Source organism: Haemaphysalis longicornis, unplaced genomic scaffold (genome assembly GCF_048455015.1).
Source record: "Haemaphysalis longicornis isolate Haplotype H1 unplaced genomic scaffold, Haemaphysalis longicornis Haplotype H1 scaffold_10, whole genome shotgun sequence".
Taxonomy (NCBI): Eukaryota; Metazoa; Arthropoda; class Arachnida; order Ixodida; family Ixodidae; genus Haemaphysalis; species Haemaphysalis longicornis.
In genome coordinates, this window is record NW_027526204.1 from 56,036,830 (window position 1) to 56,050,061 (window position 13,232).

The 13,232-nt window shown below is 46.6% G+C and overlaps 1 protein-coding gene across 2 annotated transcripts in view; it reads left to right on the top strand.

Moving 5' to 3' along the window:
• The window catches only part of LOC144158570 (uncharacterized), a 76,248-nt gene that overhangs the window by 29,169 nt on the left and 33,847 nt on the right, over window positions 1-13,232 (top strand). For both annotated transcript variants that reach the window (XM_077689530.1, XM_077689531.1), the window contains exons 3-6: window positions 940-1,147; window positions 8,602-8,708; window positions 9,286-9,485; window positions 12,683-12,851. In XM_077689530.1, the coding sequence (XP_077545656.1) occupies window positions 940-1,147; window positions 8,602-8,708; window positions 9,286-9,485; window positions 12,683-12,851 (684 nt within the window). The remainder of the gene's footprint in view (window positions 1-939; window positions 1,148-8,601; window positions 8,709-9,285; window positions 9,486-12,682; window positions 12,852-13,232) is intronic.

A 13,232-nucleotide genomic window follows, 5' to 3' on the forward strand; every position in this document is an offset into this window, starting at 1 on the left:
TGTATTCACCTCCCGATTGCGAAGGCAAAAAAGAGCGTCAATTTGATATTATATGCTTTTTTATGTCCTTTTTTCCTGTGATTGACCAAAATACACATCCGCCGTAAATGGTACTGCATGGCTATTTAGTGATAAGCACATCACTTGACAGGCAAGCATACGGCTGTGTATCCTATGCATTTTCGTAAGACACTGAAGAGTTCAAACCAAATGTATGCACCTGATCATGCGGTGCATTTTTTGCGTGTCTTCTGTCTTGTACAAACATTTATGGACGGCTAAAAAGCAAGCGCCCTGTTGGAACTTCCTCAGTTAGCTCGAAAAAAATATTCCTTTTGGAACGGCTTTGCCCTAATCCGCTGTTATAAAGTCATGAGTAATATTCTTTGTGCAATATTTGCCTCTCCTGGAGAGCGTATTGTGCGCTGCTTGTCCTTCTGTGTATTTCACGTCTCCTCCTAATTCAAATACGCCGGAATGCATTTACATGTTACTACTCGGAAAGCAGGGTATTTAGGACCCCCTGTAACGTTACGTCACCTTTTACAAAAAAATTTCACATGAAACCTTACCAAACAATTCATCTTACAGAATGGTTTCTGAAGGGCCAGGTGGTACATTGTACTACAAAGATATAACGCACGGAAGTCTGGTCACTTGTTTTTTCACTTTTGGTAAAGGAAATGGTACTTGACTTTTTGATGCTATATCGGCACCTGGTGGATGACGTTGTTTCACGGGCTATCGCTTTTTGGTTGTGAGATGTTTTTGTTCTTCTTTTGATCCTTTTTCGCTTTGTATACATGTGTTCCTGCTGCAATAAAGGGCTCAATTGTTCGTGAGCGCCTGTGGTAGGTGGTTGCTTAGTTTGCCCTGTGTTTTGCGCTGTTTTTCTTCGTAGTATTCATCTAAAACTAGTGTTCTGGCCGTTTCCTGCAGATTGACGCTGCCAACGGAGACCGTATTACTTGCAACCAACTAGAAGAAACCACCGAACGTATCGCAGCTGGTTTCCAGGACCTCGGTGTCAAGCCCGGAGATACTGTTGCGTTTGTCTCGTCTAACAGCGTAGACCTGGTAATGGCGCTTGTCGCTACGACGCTCGCCGGTGCCACAATCGCCTGTGCCAAAGCTACATTTAATGAAAGTAAGATACGGAAAAACGTTTTGTACAATTCAAATACGTGTACCTCTCCCAGCTAACTCGCCCTTGGAAGTACAAGAAATTTTACATAGGTAGTTTCATAAGGTCTCCGATTGGTAAAACAGTCTTGAGTGTGAGCTGATCCCGAAAACGGCCCCCTCAAGGTCCTGTCGCCGTCTATGTTCTTAGCAATGTTGTTCTGGGTTGTACCCATACACAAGTGCTGCATATACTACAGGCAGAAAACATGCAGAAAACGCTCATTATTTCGAACGGTAAAAAAACGCCACCGCCGTTCGAATTATTGAAAGTTGAAGAACAGAGGCGTACAATGGGACTTGGGAGCAGCAGAGCACGTCAGCACTGAATTGAATAAGAAAGTCCGCGACTGAAGCCTCCCTTTCATTCTTGAATGCAAATGCCAGAACTTCTTTTTTTCCTCTAACGAAAGGATGTAGCGGAGGGCCTGCTTTCGAAAAATATGGGCGTCATTCTAACCGGTCATTAAATTACAAGGATGGCCGCACTGGCGCCATCTCTTACCCTCCGCGTTGCCTCTGGCAGCCACGGATTACACTCGTCTAACGTCGTAATGGATGGCACTTTTTAACATGCCCCAGATTCCTACGTTTTGTCCACATCGACGCCGTCCGGAAGAAAGTTTGTTCGAAAAAGATCCGCCATGTGTGTTTGAGGTTGCTTTTACATGATTCCTGTTATCTCCGCTTTTCTCTCCTTTCCGGAGGTGCTGCAGAGTGGCGTGTAGGCAGCGGGTGCGTTCCTATAGCCATGGGCCAGGCCTCAATGTGACGGCACGGTGGCTCCTAGTCGAAATTATTGGCAGCTGAACCCCCCAGCCTTGAAGTAACGCCTTTTAGTATACATTTTCTTCCAAAGGAGTTTGGCCTGACGAAATCTTACGATTGGGATTGTCCATAAATTCGAATTATTGAAGTTCAAATTACCGAGATTTCGCAGTATTATCTTTTGCGGGTATCTTAATGTCTGTCCTTGTTATTTCCGCTGATGCGACCTCATAAAATTCAACTAATTCCTGCGAGCCAAGTTGCGTTGACTCTTTAGCCTTGTTTTTTTTTTTTTTTTTGGGGGGGGGGGGGTTCACCTCTGATAAGGCGCGCCCACAATAAGAGATCATTCTTCACATTTCATGGGAAATACAGATCACCTTATCCACCTCGTCGAAGCGACAGAAGGTGGCCGCAAGAAGAAGCTGACTGAAAATTATAGGGATAGTACATTGCAATTAACTCCGTCTTGCCAGGCCGCGTACATGTGATTTGGATTTAATTCTTGACGCCTGAATCATGGCGTGCGAGAAATTGACTCGCGCAAGCAATTTTTTCATATCCGAACCATGGGCGTCACTAAAATTGTTCGTGACGCACGTGTGCGATTAAGATTTTACAAAGCAGCAAAGTTTCTTTTTCCACTTTGTTATATAACGGGGAAAAGTGTAACCTATGTCGTTGCAATATATGTTTGATATTTCTGTAGTAGCAAGTACCCATGAAATATTTTTTACCTCTTTGCCGATTTTGTGCGTTAGATTTCGGCGCACGTTAAAAATCTCCAGGTGGTCAAAATTAATCCGGAGCCCTCCACTACGGCGCGCCTCATCGCCTGCGTTGCGTCGGCGCATTAAACCCCACAATCAATCAATCAATCAATCGATTTTGTGCGTTGGTTTTTGGAAGGCCTATGTCAGTGGTTTCTTTACCGAGGGTTCGCAGGTGACACCTTTTGGCCTTGCAAAAGTGATATCGGACCCCTGCATGAGCTATCTTTATCCGTGTCACAGTCCCCAACAGTTTGCCTTACACGTTAAGTCGCCCATGCACATATTGGACGTCCGGTGTTTGTCTCTAACATCTGCGGTGATAGGTGTAATATTGACAAACAATTTTCTCTTGCAGTCGAAGTCACCCAAACATCTGTTATATACGCAGCTTTGGTATCTTTACCTTTTGCGAAACAGATGGCTTGTGCAAAAGAGACGAAGTGAAAATTTATGCAAATGGAGTCGGTAAACTAACGGGTAATTCAATTATGTTTTTGCGGTACAGGAAAGGTTTCTCAAAAGGAAGAAAAGGATATGAGAACAGTTTCGGAAGGGCTTCGCGGAGCATTGAATAGGTCTTACGGACCCACTGCGGTTAGCGACCTTTCGTTGTGAATCATGCGAATACGTAAACCAAATTCGCTTGAAAATCAGTAATAAATTATCTACATTAGCTGCAACACACGGTTCTAATACTCATACTTCGTTTTATACTGACTATGCAACGTTTTCAAAGCTCGAGAACTTTTTACAGCGCTTGTTGGGGTGAAAACAGTGCGCAAAGCTGCTCGAACCAGGTAACATTAGATGTACTATTAACACAATTTAAAAAGGTACAATTTAGTTAACGTCAGGTCAAGTCACGAAGGTGATGTGCGTTTAGTGCCGCTGTATTTGGCAGTCTTGCCCAAGTTTTTTTCTAGTAACAAAGGTCAATTCAGGAACGAGAGCTGCCGCTAGAATCGCCCCAGTCAATGAGGAGGCTCCGCCTGCTTTACGCGGCGCTTGCTGGTCGGCTTCTCTTCCATTGGCAACACGCCTACATTGTTCTGCTCTTTATTTCCACAAGTAAACACGCGAGCACACTATCTATGGTTATAAGCCTCTTATTGCCACTTAGCTTGCTTGAGAGATAGCGGCAAGTTTAAGCGTGTTGGAAAGGCATGTTGCGGTGCTCGATCATTGCAACAGGCACGGCTAAGCTTCCGCTGTGTGGGGGCGAACAGTTGCCGTTTTTGTTGTCGATTAGCCTTTGATTTCCAGCCTAGATGGTACCAGTTAACTAGCGCTGGAATTAAAGCGGTATAGATCCCTCCGTGATGGGGTACGCTGAGCAAATAACCCGACCCCTTCGCACGTTTGTGTAGCGCTATATCTTCGTGATTTTATAGAGCGTTAACAGTAAAACAATGATACAAATCTGTAGTTGTAAAGTCAGCATGTACGGCAGAAAAAACACACTAAATAAGTGGGTACGTAGGATGAGGAGGGACCGATACTAGAGCCTGGGGTAATCGCCAGGCACAGCATAGGTACGATATCTTAGGGGGAACCTCCGTGCACCGAAATGTCAGCCAAGGTGTGGCGAACGACTCCCGGCGGGGCATGTTGGGCGTGTTAGGCATGTTAGGCTATCTGCTGGACACACCTCGTCAGCATCATTAAACTGCATTCTCTCTTTCCCTCCCCGCGGGGGCCGATGAGCCGGCGTCGTCGTAAAAACAGCTGTTTGTAGATGATATGTGTGGTCTAGATGTCGCGCGCGTGGCGGCGAAGCCGAACGGACGCGGAAAAGTTTATTTCGCAGCTGCAGCCAACCAAAGCTTTTCACTTCCTGTCTGCCCAAAGCACCTGCGCAGTCCGGAGGCGATATGCATGCACTATTTCGCGTCTTTTTTTTCCCTTTTTCTCGTCAACACCACGTTCAGAAACATGCCAGGAAATATCCACATAACAGCAATGGGTAAAACTGTAGCCGAAATGGAAAAAAAAGAGGGTCATTGCAGCGAAGTTCACTGCGCAAAACATTAACAGTCGCTGCAAAGCTAGTAATCAAACACACAGCGCAAACAGTTATACCCATTGTTACCATTTGTAAAAGTTTATTTGCTATTCCTGACAGCCGTTTTTAAAAAGGCACCCCTCCCACAATAAAGAAATAAATGAAATATATTTATGTCGTTTAAGCGAATTTTATTGGCCAATAGTCACGTTTTGTCTTAGACAACTCAAAAGCAGGGTTATGTTTACGCGCATCGTGTTTTGAATTTTACATCCGGCAACCTCGATGCAACAACCTCGCTGGCAGGGACGTTCGCCCATAGAGCTAACTTATTACTACTGACTGCGTTCGCCACTTCATGTTGCGTGGAGGTTGGGGCCGAGGTTAAGCTGCGGGGTGAGTCGATCTTCGGCGCCCGGCGCGAGCACTTCACCGTCAAATTTCTCTGCATGTAGGCTGCCCTTAAGAAACAAAAACCTCGCGCGTAGGGCGCGTGCCACCCAACAGGCAAGTTAAAAAAGAAACAGGAAGGCACAGTTATCCGCGTTCCACTTTTCAGAACTTCAAATAACTGATTGGGCTATCAAAATGGGGCCACCGCAGATTTCGGGTGCGCAACACAGACGACGGCAAGCTTTCACCGCTGGCTGGGTGGAGCTTGAAGCTGCCAAGCGCGTCGAAAAAAGACTGTACAATCGTAGCACGACTCTTCTGTACAGGTGTTTATTTACAAAAGTTTATGGCAATAGCGACGCGATGGATGTATGGAATTGAAAAAACATCATAGAAATATCACACAAGAGACCACTTGTGGAGTAGCTCCAGTTTCACGATTGTTAGGCGCGACAACAAATGTTGTTATGCATGTTGGTTTACTCTTTGTTACGCAACCGCCTTTTGAGTCCGTTAGAGACGCCTGCACGTTTTCGTATATTCGTGGGATGGCGCCAACCCGGAGCTTGGGCTTCTCGCGGTGGAGAAAGACAGATCGGGCGCTTATTGCGAGCCCATCGCCTCGATAAGATCCGTTCAGTCGGAATGTTTCTTGCACACGCGCTCGTACCTCGACTCACAACTGAAATTTGCCGTCTCCCGTCGTGGAATGGCTCGCTTCCACGTATCCCGCTGTTTGCGGTCGCTAGGGAAGCCGAACAGTGACGCCTTTTCTTACGCCCTTTGATACGCAGACTGGAAACCAGACACGCAGCCCATTTGAGGCATCGTAGTTGGCATGGTTTGCCCTTCGCGATGAGCGACCTAAGGTATATCGCGCAACAAACACCACAGCTACATCACGACCCAGCACACTTATAACGCAGTCGAAGCCGTCGAAGCCGCCTGGACCAGTTACTTTACCTGAACCGGACTCGTAGAGCCGATGCGCAGGAGCTGTAGGCACTACACGAAGATAACCCATAGCGTTACGCAGACGTTTTGGGAATAAAAAAGCATTGAAGGGATCTCGTCTTGCTTCTAGCTTGTCACAAAGCCAGTTCAGAGATGGCGCCACGTGTCCAGGCGGACTAATAGTGCGGACACCATCGTTCTTGAACCTTGATAGGACGATGCTTCTAGTTTTGCCACTTGGTTTCAATCTTTTACTTCCGAGATGTAGGTGTGTAGTATACTTGCCCTCTCTAACATAGCCCAACAGGACGCTAAAGAGGAAACAGAAGATTGTCCAGATAGATAAACTGGCGCACCCATAAAACCAATATACCAGTGTCTGGGACCGTATGCTTAAAATAATCTCGACAATATTCAAAACGTGAAGCTATGAGTCATCCAGCAAGCTGTCGTAAACAGAGACTGAGCGGGTGTGCCAAGAGTCACGTGACAAACATCAGAACAAGAAGCGCGCACGCAAGGTCTCAAAGAAACACGTAAAATCTTTCTTCGCACGTCAACTTTTATAAGTCCTAAACAATTATAAATGTACAGGTATAATTGAAGCCGTGCTGATGTTGGACGTGCCGTCGGCAGACGTATACGAGGACGCCATGACGTCATGGCAGCAAGCAGCGAGTCGGCCTTCTACGGTTCCGCATTCCTTTGGACAGTTATTTTCGTCTGATTGAATAAGTTGTTGCTCCTGTGTTTTTTTTTAAATGCGGGGCGTTGTTTTCCCAGTGCCCTCAAGTACAGCTGAATTGCCGTGACATCGCTGTCTGCCCGAAAAAAGCGTTCAGCCACGGCAGGGGACCGAAGCTGTGTATCTGATGTGTTCGCGTTTGCTTCGCGATGAAATTAGATGGCGCACACCTCTGGTTGAATTGTGCTTCTATGTTTCTGAATGATCACTGATGACGATACAATCCCGCACCGGGTATGTAGTGCGCGCTATAAAACACTTCTTGGCTTGCGCCGGGGTAAAGTCATATGAGGCTCGGGCCGCAAATCTCAAGAAGAGAGGGCTACCATTTGCAAAAGAGCGGCCATGTTGTCGTTCTTGCTGCGGTTGCACTGTCCGCTGGACGTTTCGTATGTAATGTGAAATGCCGTACAGCACAATTACATTGTTTAACCACCATATCACGTCCCTTGAGGCACCAGTATGTACGCGCACAGAGCGGCAGGTACACTCAGTTGTAGAGCGGCCCAGCTGTTTTATAGTGTGCGCCCAACGCGCGACCAGCGCCTCCTGCGGCCTCGATGGTTCACATAGTAGGTTTTTCTTTTCCTGCTAGACCACACCGCTGTCTCACTGGCTTCCGTGCTGCGTTTTCTTCAAGCGAAACGACATAAAATGGCGCGAGGGATGATAAGCGCTTTACATTTGGATAATTTGTCGGCTTTAACACTAAAGGCACAAGTGAATTTGCCAAACTTCTGTTTTTCTTGGCATTGCCTTGACTGGCTCACACGAACCGACTCTTCGGCGTTTATCCGGTCGGGAAAGCAGAACTTAACAAATCCCGAAAGAAGAAATAATACCATGCGAGTATTGCGGCGGCCACAGCAACTAACAGCCGTGACGCGAATACGAGATGCGTTGTTGATTCGACGATGCCCAATTTTCCCGCACTTTAGGTTTACGCTTGAATTTGATTCCTTAACACTTATATTGGCTTCGCTGACTCTTCTCCCACCCTTGATTGGCCTTAGACGTTTCTACTAGCATGTCAGTCAGAGAACGTCGCATGTGCGCTCTTGTGGAGCTACTTGTAATTAGAACGTGATAGACTACAAACTAGCAAACCAAAGGCACATTCCTCCAGGGACGAATCGTGTGGTTCCTTATTTTCAACTGAGGGAAGGAACTTAAAAGACCCGCCGGCGGACGGCCGACTAAACGCCCGGTTGACTCATTCTAGAAGTTGGAGGCCCGGTGAGCCGTGCAGTAGCATAGTCAAGCCAAGCCACATCGATTTGGCGTCACACGAAACAGCATAGGAAATTGGCAACGAGGATGCAGCGAGGAGGACAGCGCTGTCGAATTTTTTACACTAAATAAAGCCGCGTAAACGCGGCCACAGTTGTAGAAACATGGCCTACAGACTCAAGAATACAATTTGCGCCAGTAATCCCGCAATGTTTAAAAATCACTTCAGTGTCGCCCTAACCCATCTTTCACCGCCGAATAAACGATGAGAGGGCTTAGATGGCAGTTGAAATTTTGTCGGCACGCAACATGCTAGTTGCCTTCAGTTTCACTGTTACCAGTTACACACAGTTATACACAATATACACAAAATCATGGATCTTCTAGACGCGAACCCACAACAAAGCAGTACCCGTGTTAATTCGTGACAGGTTTTCATACCACAGGTTGGGGACGCAACATTATAACTACTGTCCTTGATGAATCAATACAGTTGCCTCGACTTTTTTAGTTGTATCGTCCTAATGATAGTGAACTTTTTCTCTATTTAACAGGGGAGATTGAGGCTGTGCTAAACCTAACAAAACCTTCATTGGTCTTCTGCGACATGAACAGTGCCGAGAAAGCAAGAAAGGCCTGCCAAGATGTAGCGTCGGTGAAGGTTTGTAACCATTATCGTTTCTGAGAATATTATTGCGCATTAACAGTCAAGCTTAGAAACGGTTTCGCTAAGCATCTGAAATTGTGACGCTTTCAGATGACTTTCTCATTTAACAATTCGATAGTTTTACCCCATAACACCAGTATTCAAAAGACCGTTACAAGCCACATCGTTGTCGTTCCCCACATCTCAGCTTTCGTCTTGGGGGACGTAGGCACAAGAGAAGAGCAGGACAATATTTTCCGCGTTTGTCTTACTCAACGCCTTTTTTTTTCATACCAAAAGTTGCGTTTCTGTCTATAAATTACCTGTCGTGAATTGATTTTTATTTATTAAAGGTGTTTCCCGTAAGCTGGCCTAAACCTTGTCCTCCGCCTTGAAAAGTCACTGGAAAGCCCCTCGTTACTCTATGTTAGGTTACTTTCTCAATTTTTTTCCCATAACTATTTCGTCCACGCATCTCAACTCTGAATATCACAATATCACAAGGAGCTATTCCGAAAACAAGGCTGATGCTTCACGAACATAAAAAAACGGATATTTTCAGCGGTACGCTGATCTGTGGCGCGCTGCGTAGGTTCTTGTGGCAACAGGCGACTGCGACGGAATGGTGAATTTCGCAAAACTCAAGACTACACCTCGCGGTCGCTTCACGACGCCGCCATGTGTTGGTCCAGACAGCATTTTCACAGTATTCCAGTCCAGCGGGTCGACTGGCTTGCCCAAGGGATCTCTTATAACTCACCGAAATTTTGTAGCTGAGCTCGTCGCTTTCACGTAAGTAGCAACATTTGGCCATGCTTTGTTAAGGACCACTGCAACTGCTTTAATTCAGGTGCTTTACGGGCCTTGCCTCTGTTCTTCGTACCGTTCAGACAATTACGCAAAACAATGATCAGGATCTGTTCTGAAATAAACACGTTATTAAATTTTTACGTCTCGTCACAACTGAATGCTACGGGTAGCACGACGCAACGTGAAGACTACACGGACCATTCGAATTGTTGAGCTTGCAATACCTTCTATATGTCATTGTATCAAACGAGCGTAATTGATGCTTCGTGTCGAATTTTTCATTAATGCAAACATAAAAACGTAACAGGAGGTGCTAACAGAGGATAGACATTACTGCTTGCTTCTTGCGCTTGTGTGCCCTTTAAAGTTGCGTTGGCCGTGATAATATGGACGACTCTCAGCATTGCTCGGCGTGGCGCGCTACCCTAACACGCGTGCAAAATCGTGCTTATGCGTTTAATGTGGAGTTGTCTATTTTTGGTCGATATCGGCGTGGACGCCAGAAGTTGTGAAGTCAGTGAGCATCGCAGAGTGAACGGCAGCTTCAGGGTTTTCACTTCGTCTCGAGCTTATAAACGTGTGGGGTCGGGCTTTTGCACTGTGAAGCGCCATTCCGTTCATCGAAGAACAGTGACACTTTTCTTCTACAGCAACAATCGGCGCCCATCAGACAAATTCAACCAAGATAATTTTGCTGCAAAGCTGTTTCCAAATACAACTGCAATTCTAGGGTCCATTCCTTTCATGATGAACTTGACCTGCGTGGGGGGATAGCGATCATTAGATAGCTTTTAGGGGCGAAGCTCCTCTTGCTCGGGCCGTGTCCCGTCCCTCGTTGCTGCTGTACACGGCACATTAATGATAATTGTGGCAGGATCCCCCTAGGGATTGGCCGACCAAAGATTGGCCGAAGAGGTCAAAACGTTCAACGCGTTTGTTGCTACACAACAAGGAGGAGAGGAAGAAGAAGAGGTTGTCGTTCGTCGCCTGCGAGCTCAAAACACGTACCGGGGGTGCGCGATGCAAGACGCTCTGCAGAAGGCGACGCCCAAGGTGGCTAAAATGTCACACACCGAAATCGCCAACTTACCCATGGAGATTCTCATCGTCCCAAACAAGCCCTACATAATCCCCACAAACATCGACGTCGTCGACGGGCTTGTCAACGGAGCGGTGGGAAGTCTCAAGCTTTGCGATCGAGGAGTGGTGGTTTTGACGCTGCGGCGCCTGGTTTCGATGCCACGACTATCTTGGCGCGACGGGAGGTACGTGGCACAATTCCCACTGCACTACAAACCGAGACGCGAGCATGGCTACGAACGCCCGTTACGTCCTTCACTCATTCAGATGGTGCGCGCCGTCAAGAAGATCTATAACAATGTCTCACTGTTTCACTGATAAGCATTTTAGCTTCGCCCCGCTCAACATCATTCACTTAGTGGATATGGCATGATTTTTTTATGAGTTAAACGACATAGCTTGGGCGAACTGTTTTGTAGTAAAAGCTTCACGGGGCTCATCTGCGTGATCGGTTCTTGATAAAGAAACCGTATCACTGCCAAAATTTCTGAACAACCACCAAAACTACAGACGCATAGATATATTGGGTGACGCACAGAGATTGTATGCCGAAATCTTGAAATTCGCCGCGTTGCTGGATGGCCGAGTTCTTTTTCGGTGTTAGCATTCTTTTTTAAAACTGGCCGTTGTGAAAAACTCTTTAATGGGACTGTTTCTCTTTTATCAGGCTTATCTCGCTTATACTCACTCTGGGCATAAGTTCGCGGTAGATGTTGCAATTAGCTGCCGCCTTGTTAACCAACAGTTAAAGATGTGGCAGAGTTCGTATCAATAGCCCTAATAACACACGTCAACGCAGCAACGGGCAGGTGGGTTCCCCGGTCTCCGCCTTCTCCGACTTGTCGGCGCTGTATCGGAGCAGTTGTCATGGTTCCGCCGAACGATGACGTCGAGAAACGCGAAAGTAGCTTCGCAGGACAGACAGCCGCGGGCTTAAGGCTTCCGGAGCGCGGAATGTTTTGCTGCCCTCATTGGGCCCGTGGTACGACGTCATCAGGAAGAGTCGGAAGCGATCAGCAGTCCCACGGTTTTCGAGGACAGACAAACCTTGATTTTGCTCCCAATCGAAAATTGAGCGCTGGGCGGTATCTCTGGTATCATTCTTTGTAAAGCCACATATGTGCATTCAAGTGACATCTCATGGGAAAGTGTTGTGGGTGTTGCGGTTGGGAAATTGTTGTGTTTTGGGTTGCAGCTTCTTTGCTTTCCAAGCACCTTTGCAGCATGAATTGGACCCAATTTTTTTCCCCTAATTAAGTGCCCACTGGTAACAATATTTGCTTTGGAAACCATGTACTCCTTGCTCACACATAGTGAAGAAACCGAGGGCTGTGATTTTTGACTGTATTGTAATTTTGGGTAAGCGAAAATAAAAAAATGGCAGACAGCTGGGCTGCACCTATAAAAAATTATCCCGCAAAGTGGTGTGATATCTTCCATCCTAGAAGCCGATCACCAATGCCCATCTGTGCGTTTCTAGTACTTTTACGGTATGTAACACTGATATTTTGGCGCCATGCCCACGAGATTCCATTAGGAGGCACAGAGTGCTTGTTTTTCACCCCTAGGGTTTGGCTGCGCACTATTTAAATAAATGCTGAAGTGCGGGATGCGTCACCAACCGCGGGAAACAACCCCTGCAGCGAGGCGCAGTGCAGAAAAAAATATTCTATAAAGATTGTGTCCAACACACTGCTGCGTGTGCTTTTCTACCACTTTTCTACAATAATAGGTGTAACAGAACCACCAGCAATGAGGGCATGACAAAAAAACTGCAGCAAGGAAGACAACAGAAACCATTCTTTTGACATTCTGTAAGGAGCCGGCATTGCAATGACAGATCAGGGATGAAGAAAACGTTGTTCTCAGAAATAAATACGACACTCACAACCAAGGTTCCAAATTTCCGAGGTTCCGGTAGCCTATAATTCTAATAACTCGGAAGCTTTCCATAATATACTGCGTGTGTATAACAATGTATGTTCGTGTGTTATAGTTATGGCCAAACCACCGTGTTGGGTAGGTATAATGGGCACAAATTCCTTTAATTTCATTGCGAATGCTTCGTTGTTCCCGGACGCTCTGGCTGCTCCCCGCAGGTACAAGAACAGGAGCGTGCGGGATTCGCGAGTGTTCCTGCTCTACTTGCCCGTTATGCACGCTGCCCCTTTTTGGCTCCTCTTCATGATGCTTGCGCAACAAGTGGAACTGGTTCTTCCCTCGCCCGGAGACCTCAACTCTGTTCTCCATCTGATCGAAAAGTACCAGGTGAGAAGTTTCCGCCCTCAGTAGCGAAGACCGAGCTACGATCGTATGCTTCTCTGCGATTTGCGTGTGTGTAAATGGCATTCTTTCATGATTTTGCCAAGTCAGATTAATATTTGCGTTGGAAGGTTTCAACGATGACACTATAAGTAAACTCTACGGGACCCTGCGAATCAAGCTCTCCTCCACAGGCATGTTGACTGCACTTTAAACTGCCCCGTACCAACACATTTTCGGCATCAGCGTTTTTATCGCACGTTAGTTAATTGCGATGGAGAATCGCCTTGACACAGTGGGAAACCATATGCGCGAGGTTAGATAACGACACTACTGTGAAGCTGTGCAGTGGGCTGCATTCCAGGATCCAAAGTGCACTGCTTCGAC